This window comes from Lonchura striata, chromosome 1 (assembly GCF_046129695.1).
Source record: "Lonchura striata isolate bLonStr1 chromosome 1, bLonStr1.mat, whole genome shotgun sequence".
NCBI lineage: Eukaryota > Metazoa > Chordata > Aves > Passeriformes > Estrildidae > Lonchura > Lonchura striata.
The window spans coordinates 156,744,746-156,766,825 of record NC_134603.1 but is presented as its reverse complement, the minus strand read 5'-3'; the positions used below and the strand labels follow the sequence as shown (position 1 = coordinate 156,766,825).

The 22,080-nt window shown below is 61.2% G+C and overlaps 1 protein-coding gene across 1 annotated transcript; it reads right to left on the bottom strand.

Annotated features, from left to right (window-relative positions):
- Window positions 1-17,274: 17,274 nt before the first annotated feature.
- Window positions 17,275-21,764, bottom strand: LOC116183190 (uncharacterized). The gene is made up of 5 exons (XM_077783353.1): window positions 21,738-21,764; window positions 21,309-21,417; window positions 20,940-21,053; window positions 18,536-20,411; window positions 17,275-17,857 (listed from the first exon to the last, which is right to left on the bottom strand). Exons 1-5 carry the CDS (start codon window positions 21,762-21,764, stop codon window positions 17,275-17,277), a joined length of 2,709 nt encoding a protein of 902 aa, XP_077639479.1.
- Between the last annotated feature and the right edge of the window lie 316 nt (window positions 21,765-22,080).

The window sequence follows — 22,080 nt, the reverse complement described above, 5'->3', positions numbered from 1 at the left end:
CCTGGGGGCCGTGGGGACGGGGCTCAGCACCGGAGAGGGGACGGGGCACGGCTGAGCACCCCCCGCTCCAGCAGTGCCACCATCCCGGCAAAGCTGGGGCCAGCCCCGGCAAAACCGGGGGGACCGAGGCAGGACCCCCAGGAACCACCAAGGAGGGAACAGAGGGCCCAGAAGAACCAGGTGGAACATGGGGGGGCCCCCAGTGAAACCGGAGGGACCATCGGTGTCCCCCGGGGAACTGGGGACACCGTGGGGTAAGCCCCGAAAACTGGGTGGCCCCCAAAAACCTCCCGCCCAGCCCGGAGCCCCTCAGCACCCCCAAACCCCTCTGTCAGGTCGGCTGTTGAACCCCGGCCCGGCGCTGAACCCCCGCTGGGGAGCCCCCGGTGTCAGGACCCCGAGTCGCCCCCGCTCGCCCCGGGGAGCCCCCCACGCCCCCCACCCACCTGCGCTGGCTCTGCCGCCCCGTCCGAGCAGCGCTGCCGGTCTGTGCCCGGCGCCGGGGCACTGACCCCCGCCGGGGCACTGACCCCTCCCGCCCCCCGGGCGCTGCCCCCTCCCGCCCCTCCCCGCCCCCGGCCGCCCGGGGTCACGGCCACCGGCGGCACCGGGGTCCCCGCTGTCCCCCCCGCAGCCCCGTCCGCACCTTCGCTGTCTCCGCCGCATCGCGCCCGCGCGGGGGCGGGGGGAGGGACCCCCGGTACCGACCCCCGGCACCGACCCCCGGCACCGACCCCGGTCCCGACCGCCGCCCCCCGCGGGTTAATGATCACCCGGGGGGGGTCACGGAGGCTCCGCGGCCGCCCGGTCGTTGTCCCCCCCGCGCTGGGGCCGCTCGGGGCGATCGGGTTCCGGGCCCGAGGCGGGAGAAGAGCCGGGAAATCCCTCGGGAGCCGCGGTCCCCGGGCCGGGGGCGCGGGGCGGCGGCGCTCCGGACCCCCGAGCCCCCCGGCTCCGCAAAATCCAGGCGGAAGATGCCCCTCGGAGCCTCCGTCCCGCATCCCGTTGCCATGGCAGCGCGTCCCGGCCCTCCCGTTGCCACGGGAACCGGGCGCCCACCCCCAAACTCCGCGCGGAACGGGCTCCGGGACCCCCAGACTCCGCGGCCGCGGCCCGTTCCCACGGCAGCACCGCGGCTGACTTCAAAGGCAAAATAAAATGGGATAAATCATTTTAAAAGAAAAAAAAAAAAAAACAAACAAAAAAAAAAAAAACAAACAAAAAAAAAAACAAACAAAAAAAAAAAACAAACAAAAAAAAAAAAACACCAAAGTGGTTTTAAAAAGCAAATGTCACCCCAGGAAAAGCTTCTGAAAAGCCCCAAAATTTGTTTCAATATTTTCAATCCCCTCGGGGAGGGATGGGTGGTTTGAACGGCCAAAAAAAACCCAGCATAAGCAATTTTAAAAAGAATGGGATAAGTGATTTTAGAAAACTCTGGAAATTTGGTGTGTGGTCGTAAAAGCCCCAAAACTGGGATTTAAATCGCCCAAAAAAGTCCCAAGATAAGTTATTTTTAAACTGAAAAAAAAAGGTAAGTGATTTTAAAATGGCCCCGGAAAAGGGTTGAGGTTTTAAAAGCCCCAGAATTGTGGTGAGTGGTTTTAAAAGGAAAAAAAATAAAAAGAAAGAAAAAAGATAAGTGGGGTTTGAAGCAGAAAAAAGTGAGATAAGAGGTTTTTCAAAGACCACGAAAAATGGCCTGAGTGCCTTGAAAAGCCCCAAAACCCAGGAAAAGTCGATTTTAAAGTCCCATAAAACAGAACAAGTGGTTTGAGAAGCCATTAAAAAATCCTCTAGGAAAAGTCATTTTTAAAGCCAGAAAAGGGGGGAAGAAAGGTTTTAGAGCCTCAGAAAATGGTGTAAGTGGTTTTAAAATCATGGAGGGGGGAAAACCAACAGAGGATAAGTCCTTCTTTGCAGCCAAAAGAACAAAAAGTGACAAATTATTTAAAAAAAAAAGGGCAAAGGTAAATGGTTTAATAAAGCCCAAAAATCGAGATAAGTGGTTTTAAAGCTAAAAAAAAAAATCCTAGGATATATTATTTATAAAACAAACCCCCAAAAAAAGGATAATTAGTTTTGAAAGTCTCAAAAATGGGAAAAGTGATTTTTAAAGTGAAGAGGGGGAAAAAATTATTTTAAAAGCAAAAGAAACCTTCAGGATAGGCAATTTTAAAAGCCAAAAAAATGTCAAAGCCTCCAAAATGGTGACGTCTTTTTAAAAGGCTCCCAAAACTGGGGAAAAGAGAGGAGAGGAGAAAGAAAAAGAGAAAGGAAAGAAAAACTGCTTTTAAAGCCAAAACACCCAGCAGGGCCAAGTGGTCTAAAAGCCCCACGGAATGTTTAACACACATCCACCCCCAAAAATAGGAATAAATCATTTTAAAAGCCAAAAAGCAAAGGGCTAGAAGTGAATTGGAAGCCCCAGAACTGGAGGAGGCTCAAAAAAGGGCCCAAAGTGGGGAAAAAGGGCCCCTAAAGCTCAGAAATTATCGCTGAAGCCAAACTCGAGGCAAAATCGCTCCCCAGAGCTCCCCAGAAATGGAATAATTTGATTTAAAAGCAACAATCTGAATGAAGGGTAGGAGCAGTTTCGAAAGACCAAAAAGCCCAAAATGAGAGGCTTTAAAAGGAAATTAAAAAACCAAAAAGTGAAGTGGCTGAAGGGGCTTTAAAAGCTTTGGAAATGGGAGGAGTGGTTTTAAAAGCAAAAAAAAAACCCAGGTAAGTAAAATAAAAATGAAAAAGTCTGGGAGGGTTCTCAAAGGCCTCCAGAAGGGGTGAGGGCCCGAGAGGATTTTAGGATTTTACAGCCCCTCAAAAAGAGGATAAATAGCTTGAAAAGCTAAAAATGGATTTGTGGCTCTAAAAGCAAAAGGACCCAGGACAGATCCTTCTAAAAGCCCCAAACCCAGGAAAAGTGGCTTTAAAAACCTCGAAAAGTAGGGTGAGGGATTTTAAAAGCAAAAAGAACCAAACCCAACCCAATCCCCCTGAAAAAAACGCAAAAGTTCACCAGGATAAATGAGTAAAAATAAATAAATAAAATAAATGGTTGTAAAGCCCCTAAAATAATGGGCTCAGTGATAAAAGCCAACATAATCAAAAACAAACCAAAACACCAAAGAAGCCCAGGAAAAGTCTTTTCAAAGGGCAAAAGTGGGACAAGTTCCAGATTCCAGTGGGACGTTCTGGAATATATATTCATATATAAATATAAAATGCATAAATACATAAAAATATAAAATGATATAATTATATATATATATATAATAGAATTATATATAAATATATAAACGTATTTATAGATATATACATCTATATAAAACTATAAAACTATAAAAATATTTATTTATATAAATATATATATATAAGATATATAAATTATATTTCTAATATAAATATATAGTTAAATAAATATCTTTCATATCACTTATGTTAAGTGATATTAAATATAAATATATGAATATATAGGTACGTTTTATATTTATATATAAATGTAGAAATATTTAAATGTGTAAATATTTACATATAAAACCATAAAAATAAAATGGTAACAATATAAAAATACAAAAATACAATTATGTGAAATAATAATTATATATATATATATAAAATGTGAGGAAATATGAGAACATTTCCCCATTTCCATGGGAAGTTCCATCTATCTATCTATATCTATATCTATATCTATATCTATATCTATATCTATATCTATATCTACATCTACATCTACATCTACATCTGTATCTGTATCTATATCTATATCTATATCTATATCTATATCTATATCTATATCTATATCTATATCTATATCTATATCTATCTTTATCTATATCATCTATATCTATATCTATATCTATATCTGTATCGATATCTACATCTACATCTACATCTACATCTACATCTACATCTACATCTGTATCTGTATCTATATCTATATCTATATCTATATCTATATCTATATCTATATCTAATCTATATCTATATTTCTATATCTATATATCTATATCTATATCTATACCATCTATATATCTATATCTACATCTATATCTATATCTATATCTATACATCTATATCTACATCTATCTATATCTATATATCTATATCTACATCTACATCTATATCTATACATCTATATCTACATCTATATCTCTATCTACATCTACATCTACATCTATATCTATACATCTATATCTACATCTATATCTCTATCTCCATCTATAGCTATGCAGATATATGTTTCAAATAGAATAAGTAGCTGTTCTAGACCCATGGCCAGTCCTGTTCCAGGAGCTCTCCTGAGCCCCGTGTCCCTTTTCCCAGCTGCTCAAGGCTGGTGATTTCCCTTCTCTGGAACATTCTGTCCCTGCCCTGCCGAGCTCTGCCAGCAGCTCGGCCTGGCATTCCGCGTGGCACCCGGGGCAGCGTTTGCGTTTTATACCCAGAGCTGCCTGTGCCATGTTTGCAGGAACTGCCAATATCTAGAATCCATACTGGACAGCGTGTCCTAAACCTACAGAAAAGTGGCACCAGCACAGCGAGGCATGGAGGGCGAGGAGAAGGAGAAGGTCAGGACACATCCAAATCCATCTTGTCCCCTTGGACCCCACATCAAACGCACGGACTGAACACGGTTACATATTAAAATATATGTTAAATGCACGGACCAAACATGCTTAAATATTAAAATACAAATTAAGTGCACGGACTAAACACAGTTAAAATTAAAATACACTTTAAATGCACATGCTAAACACGATTAAAATTAAAATACATGTTAAATGCACATGCTAAACACAGTTAAATATAGGTATTAAATTACTCATTAAATACATGTATTAAACACAGTTAAATATTCAAATACACGTTAAATGTATGGACTGAACACAGTTAAATGTTAAAATACACGTTAAAACATGTATTAAACATGGTTAAATATTAAAACACACATTAAATGCATGGACTAAACACAGTTAAATATAGGCATTAAAATACTCATTAAATACATGTATTAAACACAGTTAAATATTCAAATACACATTAAATACATGTATTAAACATGGTTAAATATTAAATACACGTTACATGCAGAGACTAAACGGTTAAATATTCAAATACACATTAAATACATGTATTCACCACGGTTAAATATTAAAATACATGTTAAATACATGTATTAACCACGGTTAAATATTAAAATACACATTAAATACATGTATTAAACATGTTTAAATATTAAAATACGCGTGAAATGCACATACTAGACACGGTTAAACACAGGAGGTGTGAGGGCTTGGGGGTGTGAGGAATTTGGGGAGCTGTGAGGGGTTGGGGTGTGAGGGGTTGGGGTGTGAGGGGTTGGGGTGTGAGGGGCTCAAGGGTGTGAGGAATTTGGGGGTGTGAGGGGTTGGGGTGTGAGGGGTTGGGGTATCGGGGCTCAGGGGTGTGAGGAATTTGGGGGGGTGTGAGGGGTTGGGGAGCTGTGAGGGTTTGGGGTGTGAGGGTTTGGGGTGTGAGGAATTTGGAGGTGTGAGGGGTTGGGGAGCTGTGAGGGTTTGGGGTGTGAGGAATTTGGGGGTGTGAGGGGTTGGGATATCGGGGCTCAGGGCTGTGGGTTTTTGGGGCTCTCAGGGGCCCAGGCAGCTGAGCCGCTGCCCAGCTCTGCCTGGGGGATGCGGGTGCAATTTGTACATTTTGATGCGCAAAAGTTCTCACAGAAAACACAGAGCACAAACCTTTTCCTGCCAGACCTGAGAAAACCTTTTCCTCTAAGAGGTGCTGGTTTCACTTCAGGCCTGCGCTCCGCAGGGGCCACAGATCTCGGCTGAGGTTTAATTTTGGCACAAAACAAAAGCTGTGCCTTGACTCTTGTTGAGCTTATAAATACAATTAATTCCTCTTCAAAGCTAGCTGATGCTTCTCCCGCCCTGTTTTTCATGTCTGTGGGTAACTGCCCCATCCCATCCCATCCCATCCCATCCCATCCCATCCCATCCATCTCTTTTTTGCAGGGAGCTGCGCCCACGGCTCAGGAACACCAGCGCTGTAATTCCCTGGGAAATTCAGGATTTTCATTTCCCTGGGACACTGGCAGGAAACCCAGCGGTGCCCCGGACGTGCTCAGCACGACTGCGAGTGTTCCCAAAAACGGTTACGGGGCTCGAGGGCTGCTGAGAGGCTTTTCTGATTTCCTCCATCCCCCTTTGGTGTTTTCTCCTGCTAAAATCCTTCCCTTCACTCGCTAATGCTTTTCTAAAAGTTACCCAAATCGTCACAAATTTCACTCCCTCTGGGCAGGCCTGGGAAGGTTAACACAGGATGGCATGATCCCACATCGTCACACCAACTCCCAGCTTGGTTGGACTTTCGGATTCTTCACTGGTTGAAACAAAAGTATGAACCCATAAGATGAAAGTTTTTCTGTCGTTATTCTCTCTTTTTCAATAGAAAGGCAAAATAAAATCAGCAAAAAAGCAAATTAACAGCACATAAACCAGTTCTGTTTACATAACTCTGTAAATATTTGGTCTCCCGACAAGTTGCTCTGGATGAAAACAGGAACAAATCACCAAAGCCAATAAAGTGATAACACAAGCGATGATGGGGGCGGATCAAAGCGCCAGCGGCTTCTGTTCCTGTGAAAGGAGAAGTGAAAGTTCCACCTGCCCCAGAGGGACCGTGACAAAAGGAAAAACAAACAGAAAAAGGGCAGAATCCACCACGGGCGCCGCTTCCGCTTCTGTTTCCCAGCGGTTCCTGACGTTTCAGCTCCGTCACTCGTTAACGTCCCGGTTCCCTGCCCACGCCAGGCCCCGTCCCTGGGGCTGTGCCAGGCCACTGGAATTTGGGGCTGTGCTGCCCACTGGAATTTGGGGTTGTGCCAGGCCACTGGAATTTGGGGCTGAGCTGCCCACTGGAATTTGGGGTTGTGCCAGGCCACTGGAATTTGGGGCTGAGCTGCCCACTGGAATTTGGGGGTGTTCCAGCCACTGGAATTTGGGGCTGAGCTGCCCACTGGAATTTGGGGATGTTCTGCCCACTGGAACTTAGGGCTGTGCCAGGCCACTGGAATTTGGGGCTGTGCTGCCCAATGGAATTTGGGGTTGTGCCAGGCCACTGGAATTTGGGGCTGAGCTGCCCACTGGAATTTGGGGTTGTGCCAGGCCACTGGAATTTGGGGCTGAGCTGCCCACTGGAATTTGGGGGTGTTCCAGCCACTGGAATTTGGGGTTGTGCCAGGCCACTGGAATTTGGGGTTGTGCCAGGCCACTGGAATTTGGGGTTGTGCTGCCCAATGGAATTTGGGGATGTGCTGCCCACTGGAATTCGGGGATGTGCTGCCCACTGGAATTTGGGGTTGTGCTGCCCACTGGATTTTGGGGCTGAGCTGCCCACTGGAATTTGGGGGTTCTGCCCACTGGAATTTGGGGTTGTGCCAGCCACTGGAATTTGGGGTTGTGCTGCCCACTGGAATTTGGGGTTGTTCTGCCCACTGGAATTTGGGGCTGATCTGCCCACTGGAATTTGGGGGTGTTCTGCCCACTGGAATTTGGGGTTGTGCCAGGGCATCGCAGCTGTCGGGGCAGGGCTCCCTTTCCCAGCAGCCTCTCCAGCTGCTCCGTCAGCTCACGGATTCCCTGGAATTACCGGGGCCTTTCCAACCTGCTGGGCTTCACTTTTCTGCCCTTGGTGGGATTTTGGCCGATTTCTCCTTTGTGCCTCGCAGGGGCCTGGGGGAACCTGGCCGGGCTCAAGGAGGGGTTCCCAAAGCCTGGCACTGTCCTGCTGCAGCGGGGCACGCTGGCACTGCAGCGCCCTGCTCCTGGCACCCCGTGCCCGTGGGAGCCCAGGGCTTCCCTCTGGCTGCCCTGGGACCCTGGCAGGGGTCAGGAACCCCCTGGACAGAGCTCCCAGAGACACTGGCTGTGATCTCTGTCCATGGAAAAGAGTTTTCTATATACAGGATGAATTACCAGCTCTGAGTGTTTGATATCAGTAATAATTAAGTGTGGCACGGGTGCAAAAGTCAAAATTTAGGATTCTAGATGAGGGGTCCAAAGGGGACAAGCTGGAGGAAATTGGGTGTGCCTTGTCCTTTTTCTCCTTCTTCATGCCCTCCATGTCTCACTGTGGTGTTGGCATTTTTCTGTTGGTTCAGGCTGGGGACACACTGTCCAACGCAGGTGACAGATATTGGCACGTTCTTGTAAATGCAGCCCAGGGAGTTTCTGGTATTTAATGTTTGTCACATCCCACTGAGGGCAGAGCCCCACATGCTGCCCTGCAGGACAGAGCTGGGCAGGGCAGCAGAACATGTGAGAGATCAACAGAATAAACAACCTGGAAACCAGCACAGACCAATTATGGCTTCTGCTTTGGCAGCGGGGCTGACAGACAGAGACTTTTACAATCCCGGGATCATCAATGCCTCAGATTCGGACACGTGCCCTGCTCCTGGCTGCCATCCAGCTGTGCCCAGCTGTGGCACAGAGCAGCTTTGGTGCTCCCGGCCCCAAACCCCGCAGGCCCCACGGCCTCGTGCTGCACTGGCGCCGTCCGAGCGCCGCAAGGTTCGGGATTCTCGGCTCCAGAGCAAAGCCTGTCCTGCTCCCTGGGGCCCGAGGGTCACCGGAGCAGCTCCAGCGTAACGCACGGGACCCGGTGGGAAGGAGTGAGGATGTCAGAAGGATGAATGATTTCTGTATTATAACTGTGCTAAAATACATTAATGTACTATATAAAAGGAGGATAATAAAACTACAAACTACTTTCTCTGACTCTAACACAGCTCGTGACCCTCTCTGGAGAGTCCAGCCCCAGGTGGGTTGGATTGGCCACCAGGCTCAAACAATCCTCACCAGAATCCAACCCAGCAATCACCCCAGGTAAACAATTCTCCAAACACATTCCACATGGGAAAACAAGGAGCAGAAATAGAAATTGTTTTCTCTTTCTTTCCTCTCTGTGCACCTCTAAGAACAATCCTGAGAGGGATTCCAAGCCCATTCCCAGCTGGGAACATTCCAGAATGGGCCATTCCAAACAGGAACATTCCAGAATGGGCCATTCCAAACAGGAACATTCCAGAATGGGCCATTCCAAACCCATTCCGGGACAGGAACATTCCAGAATGGGCCATTCCAAACCCATTCCTGGTCAGGAACATTCCAGAATGTGCCATTCCAAGCCCATTCCCAAATAGGAACATTCCAGAATGGGCCATTCCAAACCCATTCCCAGCTGGGAACATTCCAGAATGTGCCATTCCAAACAGGAACATTCCAGAATGGGCCATTCCAAACCCATTCTGGGACAGGAACATTCCAGAATGGGCCATTCCAAACCCATTCCCACCAGGAGCTCCCCTCACCCTTCGGGACCCCCCGGGAATCTTTTGCCGCCCCTCCCCGGTCCAGGGAAGGGCGTGCTGCTCCTCCCGGGGCTCCTGCTCCCGTTTCCTGCGGTCCGGGGGTCGCAGCTTCTCCCCAAACCCCCCGAGGTGCCGCGATCCCTCGGCCCCGCTGAACTCCGGGAGTGGGTCCCACCCCGGTGCTAAGAGTGATACCAGAAAGGGGTAAAACTCAAACTGCTGAGCGCCAGGGGAGCAGATTCCCTGCTTCCTAGCGCTGCCCTGGCGCTCAGGAGTTTGATTTCCGTGATTTTCCGTATCCTGGCCGGCGTTTCCCTAGAGCTGGGCATCCCCTGGGCAGGCTGCCGTGGGCAGCGGCACGGGGTGAGCCTGGGCATCCAGGGAGCGGGGCAAAGAGGAAATGCCCTCCGGGCCCCGCAGAGCCCGGCCAGCCTCCCGCCCCCTCCGGAGCTCAGCTCCAGCAATGGAATTCCCGGATTTTTTGGCACTGAGGAGATTCAGCCCCACAAACTCCCGTCCTTGAGGCACCTCCGCGCCCTCCCGGCCCCCGTCTAATTTCGGGAATTTAATTGGGAAAATGTCTCCCGGCCTCGTGATCTTATCTGAAAGGGAAAAAAAAGAACAGAAAAAAAACCCGAAGGGAAACTGGGGAATTGTCCCGGTGATTCGAGGCCCCAGCACAAAGGACCGGGCCCAGCGCCTCCCCCCGTGTCCCGTCCTCCCGACCCGATTGCGGCTCCTCCGCCTGCGCTCCCGGGTGGAACTGGGACATCCCAAAAAAGCCACCGGGGCCGCGGCGCTGTCGCAGCCGGGGGTGGCAGGAGGTGACACCGCCGGGGAGCGCCGGGCTGGCAGTGCTGGCAGCAGCCCCGGTGGCACCGAGGGGCATCGGGCAGCGTTTTGGGGCTGTTCGGGGAATCTTCCTGCCGGGAACAGCTGTCCAGCCCCGGCGGTTTAAGAGCCGCGTGGATGTGGCACCCGGGGACGCTGCCAGCGGTGGCCGCGGGGACGGGGGAACCGGGGCCACCGGGGCTTCTCCCATCTCCCAATCCCGGTGCCGCGGTGCCCCAGATTCCGCCGCGCGTCCCGCCCCCGCTCCAGCTCTGCGGGCAGATGGAGCGCGTGGGGAGCGTGTCCCCGTTCCCCCGGGAGCGCCACCATCTGTCCCCTGCTCGGTGCCATCCGCCGGGGACATTCCCGGTGCTCCCGGTGCTCCCTGCACGGACTGGGCCATACTGGGAGCAGCCGTGGGGCTGCGGGCGCCCCCGGGAGTGCGGACCTTCCCCCGCCCCTGCGTCCCCCCCGTCCACAGCTTCTACTCGTTTCTACTTGAACTCGGATTTTTGGCGGTTATTTATTTGGGGGAGGGGGACACTGGCGGGACGTGGTGGCTCCTGCTGTCACAAGAGCCCGGTCATGGTTCGGCCACGACAAAGAGCCCAGAGGAGTCTCCTTCCTCCCTTCCTCCCTCCCTTCCTCTTCCTCCCTTCCTGCCCTTCCTCCTAAAATAAATACAATTTAAAGGGAATAAATAGAATAGAAATGAATAGAATTAAATGGAATAGGAAGGACAGAATGGAGAAGGAGAACCGGAGTAAGCACAATAACAGAATAACAACTGGAATAACTTAAATAGAATAAAATAAACCAGAAAGAATAATAAATGACATAGAAAGAATTTAAAATAAATAGACTTAAAGAAACTTCTGGCTTTAAATACAAAGAGGGGGCAGGGCACTGCCACAGAGGTGGAACTGGCAGGGACTGGAAATGCCCGGGAGGGACATTCCAGGATCCAAAGGCACTTCAGTGTCTGAAGAGAACGCGGAGAAACGTCCCAGAGGGACTTTTCAAGGTCCGGAGATTCTTCGAGGTCCCGGGGCACACGGAGCAGCATCCCCGGGGGATTTTCTCAGGTGCAAAGGTAACCTGGAGAACCATCCCAGAGGGATTTCCCAGGGTCTGCGAGAACTGGGAAGCGCTGCAGGACATGCCAAGGCGCAGAGGGACACGGAGAAGTGTCCAGGAGAGACCTGAGGTGCGAAAGGCACACGGGGACCCGGCCCAGAGGGACTCCCGAGCTCCAGGGGGACACGGGGAACATCGCAGATCCTTTAAGATCCAGAGGGAACGCAGAGACACATCCCGGAGGGATTTCCCGAGTCTAAAGGGACACGGAGAAGTCCCTGCGTTCCAGGAGCCTCCGGGGGCTCGTGGCTCCGGGGTGCCCCGGGGTGGCCGCGGCCCCGGCGAGGTCACATCCCCCGGAGCACCGGGACGGCCCCGGTCCCGCGGCTACTGCTGGTCACCGGCCGGGAGGTCCCTGTCCCTGAGGAGGTCCCCGTCCCCACAGGGCTCCCTGTCCCTGTCCCTGTCCCTGTCCCTGTCCCTGTCCCTGTCCCTGTCCCTGTCCCTGTCCCTGTCCCTGAGGAGGTCCCCGTCCCCACAGGGCTCCCTGTCCCTGTCCCTGTCCCTGTCCCTGAGCGGGTCCCCGTCCCCACAGGGCTCCCTGTCCCTGTCCCTGTCCCTGTCCCTGAGGAGGTCCCCGTCCCCACAGGGCTCCCTGTCCCTGTCCCTGTCCCTGTCCCTGTCCCTGAGCGGGTCCCCGTCCCCACAGGGCTCCCTATCCCTGTCCCCATTGCTATCCCCGTCCCCATCCCTACCCCTATGTGTATCCCTATCCCTGTCCCCCCAGGGGTCCCTATCCATGTCCCAGTCCCTGAGTGAGTCCCTGTCCCCGCAGGGGTCCCTGTCCCCATCCCCAACCCTACCCCTATGTGTATCCCTATCCCTGTCCCCCCAGGGGTCTCTATCCATGTCCCTGTCCCTGAGCAGGTCCCTGTCCCCGCAAAGGTCCCTATTGCTGTCCTTGTCCCCAGGCGGGTCCCTGTCCCTGAGGGGGTCCCTGTCCCTGTCCCTGTCCCCGCTGAGGTCCCTGTCCCGGTCTGTGCCCCCACGGGGGTCCCTGTCCCTGTCCCTGTCCCCGTCCCCGCTGAGGTTCCTGTCCGTGTCCCCTAGGGGGTCCCTGTCCCTGTCCCCGTCCCTGCGGGGGTCCCTGTCCCTGTCCGTGTCCCCACGGAGGTCCCTGTCCCCGCTGAGGTCCCTGTCCGTGTCCCCGCGGGGGTCCCTGTCGCTGTCCCCACGGGGGTCCCTGTCCCTGTCCCTGTCCCCGCTGAGGTCCCTGTCCCGGTCCGTGTCCCCACGGGGGTCCCTGTCGCTGTCCCCACGGGGGTCCCTGTCCCTGTCGCTGTCCCCACGGGGGTCCCTGTCCCTCGCGGGGCCCTGGCCGCGGGGCCGGCAGTGCCGGCACGTCCTGCGGTGGGCGCTGAGCTTGGCCAGCGAGGCGAAGGCGCGGCCGCAGCGGGCGCAGGGGAAGGGCCGCTGGCCCGAGTGCGCCCGGCGGTGCAGCGAGAGGTGCCCGCGGTGCGGGAACACGCGGCCGCACTCGGGGCACGCGTGGGCGCGCTGGGCGGCGCGGTGCCCCCGCAGGTGCAGCTCCAGGCTCTCCCTCCAGCCGAAGCTGCGCCCGCAGCGCCCGCACTCGAAGGGCCGCTCCTCGCCCGGCCGCCGGCGGCCCGGGGGCCGCGCCCGGTGCTGGTGGCGGTGCCGCAGCAGGTCCCCGCGCAGGCAGAAGCTGCGGCCGCACTCGGCGCAGCCGTGCCGGGCCCGGTTCCCCCGCCGCAGCTTCTTGTGCGCCAGGAGGCTGCGGCGGTGCCGGAAGGCTCTGCCGCAGGCGCCGCACGGGTACGGCCGGCCCGGCTGCGCCCCGGCCCCGCCGCTGCCGCCGGGCGCGAGCCCCGGCGCCGCCGGCACCCGCCGGGGCCCGGCCCGGGCGCGGCCCCCGCGCTCGGGGTCACGGCGGCCGGAGCGGGGGACGCCGGGCCCCGACTCCCAGCGTCCCTCGGCGTCATCCTTGCCGTCGGAACCGCTCGAGGCACCTGCTGGGAGCGGAGCGTCACCGCGGGGGCGTCCAACCCGGCCCGGGGGGTGGCACGCGGGGGCCCCGGCCAGGGCCGGCCCCTCGTCCCACAGCGAGCCCCCAGCCCCACAGGGTGTCCCCGGGCACTCACGGGTGTCGGTGGTGTCGCTGTCCTCGCTGTGCCCCCCGGCGCAGGGAACCCTCCCGTGCGACTCCTCCTTCATGTGGGTGAACCTGGAGTTGGGCTCTGTGCGGGAGGGAGGGTCCTCAGTGCCCCCCGCAACGCCCGGGAGGGTCACGGTCACCGGGAATCGCCACCAGGCCGGGGTGCCCGGTGCCGGGGTGCCCGGTGCCGGTATTCCTCGCGGCCGGGACACGCCGGAGCCCCGCTCCGGCAGAGATGGGGCTGAGCCCTGCGGGGCCATCGGGCTGCAGAGCCCCGGCTCAGCCTCCGCACCCACAGCTCGGCCTCGGAGCCCCCGCCATGTACCCCGAGCCCTGGCTGACCTCTGAACCCCGGCCGAGCCCTCAGACCCCCAGCCAACCCCCCAAACCCCGGCTCAGCCTCTGAACCGTGCCCGTCAGCCGTATCCCCAGCCCTGGGCACCCCCTGCCCCGGGCACCCCCATCCCTGGGTACCCCCACCCCCGTGACACCCCCATCTCCGTGGCCCCCCCAGGCCTGGGCACCGCCAGCCCTTGGTACCCCCAGGCCTGGGCACCCCCAATCCGTGGCACCTCCAGCCCCGTGACACCCCCAGTCCCATGGCACCCCCATCTCCGTGGCCCCCCCAGCCCGTGGCACCCCCATCCCCGTGGCACCCCCATCCCTGGGTACCCCCATCCCCGTGACCCCCCATCCCTGGGTACCCCCAGCCCGTGGCACCCCCAGCCCTGGGCACCCCCAGCCCGTGACACCCCCAGTCCCATGGCCCCCCCTGCCCTTGACACCCCCAGTCCCATGGCACCCCCATCTCCGTGGCCCCCCCAGCCCTGGGCACCCCCAGCCCTGGGTACACCCTGCCCTCGGCACCCCCATCCCTGGGCACCCCCAGCCCGTGGCTCCCCCAGCCCCACGCCCCCGGCCCCTCACCCAGGCTGGCCACCAGGCCGTAGTTGTCGGCCATGACCTCTCGGTGCAGCGCCCGCTGCCAGGGCGCCAGCTGCGCCCACTCCTCGGGGGAGAAGGACACGGCCACCTCCTCGAATGTCACCTCGGGGCGCAGCCCCTGGCAGGGACAGGGGGCTCAGGGGGGCCGGCGGCAGCGCCCCGAGCCGGGCACGCCCGAGCCCCGCCGCTCCTCACCGGTGCGGCGGGACAGCCCCGCCAGCCCCCGCCCCTCCGCAGGGACCCCCGGCGCCCCCCGCCCCGGGCAGCCGCCGCCGCCCGCCGAGCCCCGGGCACGGCCCGGGCTCACCCGCTGCATGGCCGGGCGGGGCCGATGGCGGCGGCGGAAGGGGCTGGGCCGGGCCGGCGGCACCGGCGGGGGAGAGCACCGGAACCGGGGCTGGGGGCGCCGGGGGCCCCCGGCGAGGCGGGGCTCTGCCGGTGCGGCGGCGGCTGCACCGGTGAGCCGGGATCGGCCCATTCCCCGTGCCCGGTGAGCCGGGATCGGCCCATTCCCCGTGCCCGGTGGGTGCCGGGATCCGCCCCTTCCCCGTGCCCGGTGAGCCGGGATCCGGCCCCTCTCCCGTGCCCGGTGAGCCGGGATCGGCCCATTCCCCGTGCCCGGTGGGTGCCGGGATCGGCCCCTTCCCCGTGCCCGGTGAGCCCAGGACCCGGTCCCTTCCCCGTGCCCGGTGAGCCGGGATCGGCCCATTCCCCGTGCCCGGTGGGTGCCGGGATCGGCCCCTTCCCCGTGCCCGGTGAGCCCAGGACCCGGTCCCTTCCCCGTGCCCGGTGAGCCGGGATCGGCCCCTTCCCCGTGCCCGGTGAGCCCAGGACCCGGTCCCTTCCCCGTGCCCGGTGAGCCGGGATCAGTCCCTTCCCCGTGCCCGGTGAGCCCGGGACCCGGTCCATTCCCCGTGCCCGGTGAGCCGGGATCGGTCCCTTCCCCGTGCCCGGTGAGCCCGGGACCCGGTCCATTCCCCGTGCCCGGTGAGCCGGGATCGGCCCCTTCCCCGTGCCCGGTGGGTGCCCGGATCGGTCCCTTCCCCGTGCCCGGTGAGCCGGGATCGGCCCCTTCCCCGTGCCCGTGAGCCCGGGACCCGGCCCCGCTCGCCCAAGCAGCGTCACCCACCCCCCAGTCGGGGCTCCTCGGGGGCACGGCCCTGTCCGTCTGTCCCCCCAAATCCCGAGGAGCCGGCCGGTGGCCCCGGCTCTGGGAGCCCCGCGGTGCCGGCTCCCCCAGAGGAGCCCAGCCCGAGGGTCCCACGCTGCGTGTCAGCCCCGGGGACACCGGGGCTCCGCGGGTCCTGCCCTGCCGCCCCCGTGCCCAAACCTGCCAGAACCCACCCGGTGTCCCCAGCCGGGGCAGGGGAGCACGGCCACACGCCTGGCCGGGGGCGCCGGGTGTCCGTGTCCCAGTCGGTGCCCCCGGTGCGAGACCCTCCCCGTCTGTCCCCGGGGAGCACCGGGGCGTTGGTGCCACCCCCGTGGATGTGACAGTGACCCCGGGGCTGGCCCGGTGGCCGCCCTGACCCCGAGCTCTCACCGGGTGTCCGGGTGAGGTCTGCCGGTCACGGAGCACCCTGGAAGGCCCTGGCGCTGTCCTGGTGGCCCCTGGCCATGGACTAGGGGGCAGAGCCTTTCCCGGGGCCACGACTGAGGCTGCAGAGACCCCCGTGTCCCCCCAGGCCCAGACAGAGCACCTGGAGCCCCAGAGCCATCAGAAGCTTTTATTTTAAATAACCTCAAAAAATAGAATTGCAGAGAGCAGAGCTGGGGGAGGGGGACTGGGGCGGGACCCCCTGCCCAGCCGGGGCTCGGGGGTGGCTGTCCCGGTGTCGGTCCCGTCAGAGGATCCGATTCCCTCTGGGATGCAGGAGTGGCAGCTCCCAGCGGCGTCTGTGGCCGAAGTTCCTCCCCAGACCGTGGATCCCCGGCTCTGTCACACCGAGGGGACAGGGAGAGGCCACACAACCCCAGCAAACAGCCCCGGGCCGCTGGAGCCTCCCACAGCCCCACCAGCACCACTCCAGCTCCGGCTCCAGCGGCCCCCCCAGCGTCTCCCATCCCAAATCCGCAATATTGAGTTCCAAAGCGCGCAGTTACCCAGAGCAAGCAGAAGCACGAGCTGCCCCCCATCCCCCCGGCACCGGAGGCGTCTCCGGGGCCCCGCTGCAAGCAGAGCTGAGCCCTTCCAGGCCCTTTTCCTGGCCGTCTTCCCAGCGCGCTCCCAACTCCTCCACGTGGAGCGGCCCCGGGGACCGCGGAGCTCAGCCCGCAGCAGGGCGGGCCCAGCGCTCCCACCCCAGCCGTGTCCTCGGGGAACGCCATCCAGCCCGCAGCAGGCCGGAAGGTTCTGGAAGCAGAGCGAGCCCTTGAGGGCCCCTCTTGTCCCAAGTCTGGCTCCAGTGGATGCAGCTCCACTGTGCCCAGCTCTTCCTGGTGTGTGTGGCTGGAGCCCGCACGCAGATCCGGGTCCAGCACTGTCGCCTCCAGCCCTTTGCTGTCTTCCCAAGGCAGAGGTGTGTCATGTCCCAGCCCGGCTGTGCACAGAAGTCCCAGGGCTGAATGCAGCTGGCGGTGCCACCTTGGCACCGAGCCCTCGGCTCCGTCCCTTTCACTGTGTCCTTTGGCCCTGTCCCCTGGGCTCTGTCCTTTGGCTCTGTCCTTTGGCTCTGTCCCCTGGGCTCTGTCCCCTGGGCTCCATCTCCAGGCTCACCGTGGGCGAGCGCAGGAGCCGAGGGCCGGTCCTTGCTGGGGGTGTCCCGGTGGGGGCTCCGGTGTGGGGGTCCCGGGCAGCCGGGGCAGGGCGGGGGTCCTGGTGCGGGGGTCTCGGCGCGGGGGTCACGGGCAGCGGGGCGGGTCCCGGGGCTCACAGGCAGCCGGGACACGGGGCCGGTTTCTCCTCGCCGCACTCGCGCTCGGGCGCTCCCGGCGCTCGCTTCTCCTCGAAGGCCCGGGCGCAGCCGCCGGCCTTGGCCCAGAGCTGCCCGCGGGGAGGCTCGGGAGGGCGGGGGGCCAGGCAGGCGGCGCAGCAGCACGGCGGGGGCAGCCCCGGCGCCCGGGGGCTCGGGGCCCCGCCGGGGCACTTACAGGGGGGCACCGGGGCGGCGCCGGGGCCGGGGGGCGGCTCGTCCTGCATCAGCTGCAGCAGGATGTCGGCGGCGCCCGAGGGGCTGTCGGGGCGCGCCGGGGGCGCCCCACGGGAGCAGGGCGGCAGCAGCAGCGCGGGGGGCTCGGGGCCCTTGGCCAGCGGGTCCCCGGCGGCGCAGGGGGCGGCCAGGCCGGCGCCGTGGGTGCGGCGGTGCCGCAGCAGGTGAGCCTTCTGGCTGAAGCCCTTGCCGCAGTCGGCGCAGCGGAACGGCCGCTCCCCGGTGTGCGTCCGCAGGTGCACGGCCAGGTTCACCTTCTGCCGGAAGCGCTTCCCGCACTCGGCGCACGCGTGGGGCCGCTCGGCGCAGCCGTGGGGACACTCGGCGCACGCGTGGGGACACTCGGCGCACGCGTGGGGCTGCTCGGCGCAGCCGTGGGGCCGCTCGCAGCCGTGGGGCCGCTCGCACGGGTGGGGGTGCTCGGCACAGGCGTGAGGATGCTCGGCGCAGCCGTGGGGACACTCGGTGCAGGCGTGGGGCTGCTCACACGCATGGGGCCGCTTGGTGCAGGCGTGGGGCTGCTCGCAGGGGTGGGGACATTCAGCGCAGGGGTGCGGCCGCTCGGCACAAGGCACAGGCCGCTCGGCACAGGGCAGAGCCCGCTCGGTGCAGGGCAGAGCCCGCTCAGCACAGGGCAGAGCCCGCTCGGCGCAGGGCAGAGCCCGCTCGGCACAGGGCAGAGCCCGCTCGGCGCAGGGCAGCGGCCGCTCGGTGCAGGGCAGAGCCCGCTCGGCGCAGGGCAGCGGCCGCTCGGTGCAGGGCTGTGGCTGCCCGCAGGCGTGGGGTCGCTCACAGGCGTGGGGATGCTCCACACAGGCGTGAGGATGCTCCGTGCAGGCGTGAGGATGCTCCGTGCAGGCGCGGCGCTGCTCGGCGCAGGTGTGGAGCCGCTCGGCGCAGCCGTGGGGCCGCTCGGCGCAGCCGTGGGGACACTTGGCGCAGGCGTGCAGCTGCTCGGCGCAGGCGTGCGGCCGCTCGCCGCCACCGTGGCCCGGCCGGAGCCCCCCGTGCTCCGCACAGGCTTCCCCGCAGAGCGCGCAGGGGAAGGGGCTCCCGGCGGGGTCCAGGGCGCCGGGGGCCGCGCCGGGGGTCCCGGTGTGCACCCGCTGGTGCACCCGCAGGGACAGTTTGCTCTTGAAGCGCTTGGGGCACTCGAGGCAGGTGAAGGGCTGGCGGCCCAGGTGCGTCTTCTGGTGCGCCAGCAGGTTGGGCTTCTGCGCGAAGCGCTTCCCGCACTGGGCGCAGGCGAAGGGGCGCTCGCCCGTGTGCACCCGGTAGTGCGTCACCAGGTTGCCCTTCTGGTTGAAGCGGCGGCCGCAGACGCCGCAGGTGAAGGGCCGCTCACCTGTGTGGATGCGCTGGTGGGTGGCCAGGTTGGTTTTGAGGCTGAAGCGCTTGCCGCAGGTGTCGCAGCGGAAGGGGCCGCGCCCGCCGGCGCCGTGCCCGTGCCGCGGCGGCCGCTCGCACTGCGCCAGGCCCCGCCCGCACTCGGGGCACGGCCAGGGCCGGCCCTCGCCCGCCCGCGCCGGGGGGGACCCGGGGGGCTGCTCGGCGCCCGGCTCCGCGGGGGGAGCGCCGGGGCACGGCTTGTGCCCCGCGTGGCTCTTCTGGTGGGCGACGAGGGCGAGCCAGAGCCCGAAGCTGTTCCCGCACTGGTTGCAGATGAAGGGCTTTTCCGGGGAGAGCACGGCTTCCGCCGGCCCCGGCTGCGCCCCCAGGGGCCCCAGCACGGGCGGGCCGGGGGCAAAGGGCGCGGCGGGCGCCTCGGGGGGCCGCAGCAGGGGCACCTTGGGGCAGAAGCCGTCGCCGCAGTGGGCGCAGGGGAAGGGGGGCTCACCCGGGGCCGGGGGGGGGAAGCCCTTCTCGGGGCACGGGAACAGCTCGGCGCCCTCGGGGAGCTTCGGGGCGGGCGGGAGCGGGGCAAACGGGGCGGGGTCCTGCGGGGCGGGCGCGGGGGGCAGCAGGGCGGGCGCGGCCCCGAAGGGCGCGGCGGGGGCCGGGCCGCGCGCGGGGCAGCGGCGCTGGCGGGGGATGTGCGTCTTCTGGTGGGCCTTGAGGGAAACCTTGTCCTTGAAGCACTTGTGGCACTGGGCGCAGGGGAAGGGGCGCAGGTCGGTGTGGGTGCTCTGGTGCGTGACCAGGTTGGTTTTCTGGGTGAAGCGCTTGCCGCACTGGGCGCAGGCGAAGGGCCGCTCACCTGTGTGCACCCGGTAGTGCGTCACCAGGTTGGTTTTCTGGTTGAAGCTGCGGCCGCACAGGAAGCAGGAGAAGGGCCGCTCGCCCGTGTGGATGCGCCGGTGCGTGATGAGGTTGGGCTTCTGCCGGAAGCTCTTCCCGCACTCGGGGCACACGAAGGGCGCGTCCTCGGGGCAGCCCCGCGCCGGCGCCCGCGCCCGCGCCTTGCCCTCCTCGGGGTGGGCGCCGTGGATGCGCTGGTGCGCCAGCAGGTTGGCTTTCTGCGAGAAGCTCTTGCCGCACTGGGCGCAGGGGAAGGGCCGCTCGCCCGTGTGCACGCGCCGGTGCGTCAGCAGGTTGGGCCGCTGGCTGAAGCTCTTGCCGCAGTCCCCGCAGCGGAACGGCTTCTCCCCGGTGTGGATGCGCTCGTGCGTCACCAGGCTCTGCTTCTGCCGGAAGCCCTTCCCGCACTGGCCGCAGCGGAAGGGGCCGGGGACGCCCCCCTGGGCCCCCCAGCAGCCGGCACGGGGGGCAGGGGGGTCCCGGGGGGGCTCGGGGCCGCGCTGCCCGCCGGGGAACCAGCGGCCGGAGCTGCCGCCCGCGGCCGGAAACAGCTCCAGGGAGCCGGCGCCAATCCCGGGCTTCTCCTCGGGTTCCACCTTGCTCACCCGCCCGGGCTCCACTGCACCGGAGAGATGCCGGTGTTATCCCGGCTCCCGGAGCACCCCAGGCTGTCCCGAGTGGGGAGGACCCGGGCCCAGCCGCCCCTTTCCTCGTGGGCCCCTCGCTCCTGAACCACGGGGACCTGGGACACCCCAAAGGGCCTCAGGTCCCCAAGCCTCTCCTGGCGCGTGACACTCCAAACCCTCCAGTTTGCGACACCCAGGTCCAAAATGGTCAAAATTGGCTCAGAATGGCAAAAACTAGTCTAAAATGGCCAAAAGTGGTTCTCAAAAGTAGCCCACAATAGCCACAAACTGGCTCAGAATTGCCATAAGCTGGTCATAAATGGCTGCGAGCTGGCACAGGAGGGCCCCAAAATGGCTGAAAACTGTCCCAAAATGGCTGAAAAAGGCCTTTAAACTGGTCCTAAGTGGCTCAGAACAGTCCCCAACTGGCTTCAAAAAGTTCTAAACTGGCTCAGGATGCCCCAGAAGGATCCCAGCCCATGTTCCCCCCGAGCCCCCCAGTCCCACGGATCTGGGCTCACCAGCGCAGGGGCTGCCCAGGGCCTTGGACTCCTCCGGGCCCGTCCGCGCGGCTCCGAACGGCTCCTCCGGCGGCTTCATCCCGAACAAACCCCCCGGCTTAAAGAAGCGGTACCCTGGGGGGACACGGGCACCGCCGTCGGCACCACTGGAGCACCGGGACTGCTCCCGGGAGAGCCGGGCTCGCCCCTCGAGAACCTGGCTCCAGGTGAGCCGGGACGAGGTGAGCCCCTCCTGGGCTCCCGCTTCTCCCCGCAGCCTCTCCCATCCCCGGGAATCCCCAGAACGCTTTCATCGTCCCAGTTCAAAGTCCCCACAAAAATGCACCGGGCTCTGTGCGGAGGATTCCAGCCCAGGGCGTCCCCCCTCACCTGTGCAGGGATCCGAGGGGATCTCGGCTCCGACGGCATCCAGCTGGGACCCGGCCCGCGGCGCCGGGCTCAGCCGGGAGTACGGCAGCAGATCCAGGGCGTGGGCGGGCTGGGGAGGGGGCAGCGGCTCAGAGGCGTTTTGGGGCCATTTGGGTCATTTTGGGAGGTCTGAGGACCTTTCCCTGGGTTTGGCCACAGGCCAAGGACAGGGATCATGCCCCTATTCCTCCACCCCAAATAGGAGATTCCTTGCTCCAGGATGGAACCCACTTCCCTGCTCCCCAAACCAGACCCCTGCTCCCCCAAATCACAACCCCACCCCCCCAAAACCAAATCACTGCTTCCCCAGCAGATCCCTGCTCCCCAAACAAGATCCTTGTTCCCCCAAAACAGATGCCCCACCCTGCTCCTCCAGACCGGACCCCTGACCCCCAAACCGGGTCCCTGCCCCCCCATGCCCACTGCCCACCCCCCAAACCAGCTCCTTGCCCGGCCAGGACCCGCACGAGGGAGGAACCTTTCCCGAAGAGCCAGTCCCGCTTTTCCGGGGACGCTGAACCCCCCAAGTCCCCCGTGCCCTCCCGCGTCCCTCCCGTGTCCCCAAACCCCGGGAGCCCGGCGGCGGCAGAACCGGGGGGTGCGGCCCCCCCGCGCCGCGGGACTTCCCGGTGCGCGGATTTCCCGGAAAAACTCTTGGGGGGCTCCAGGGGCCGAGGAAAAAACCATCGGAACCGGCCGCGGGGATCCCCCCGGGATCCCCCCACGCCCCGGG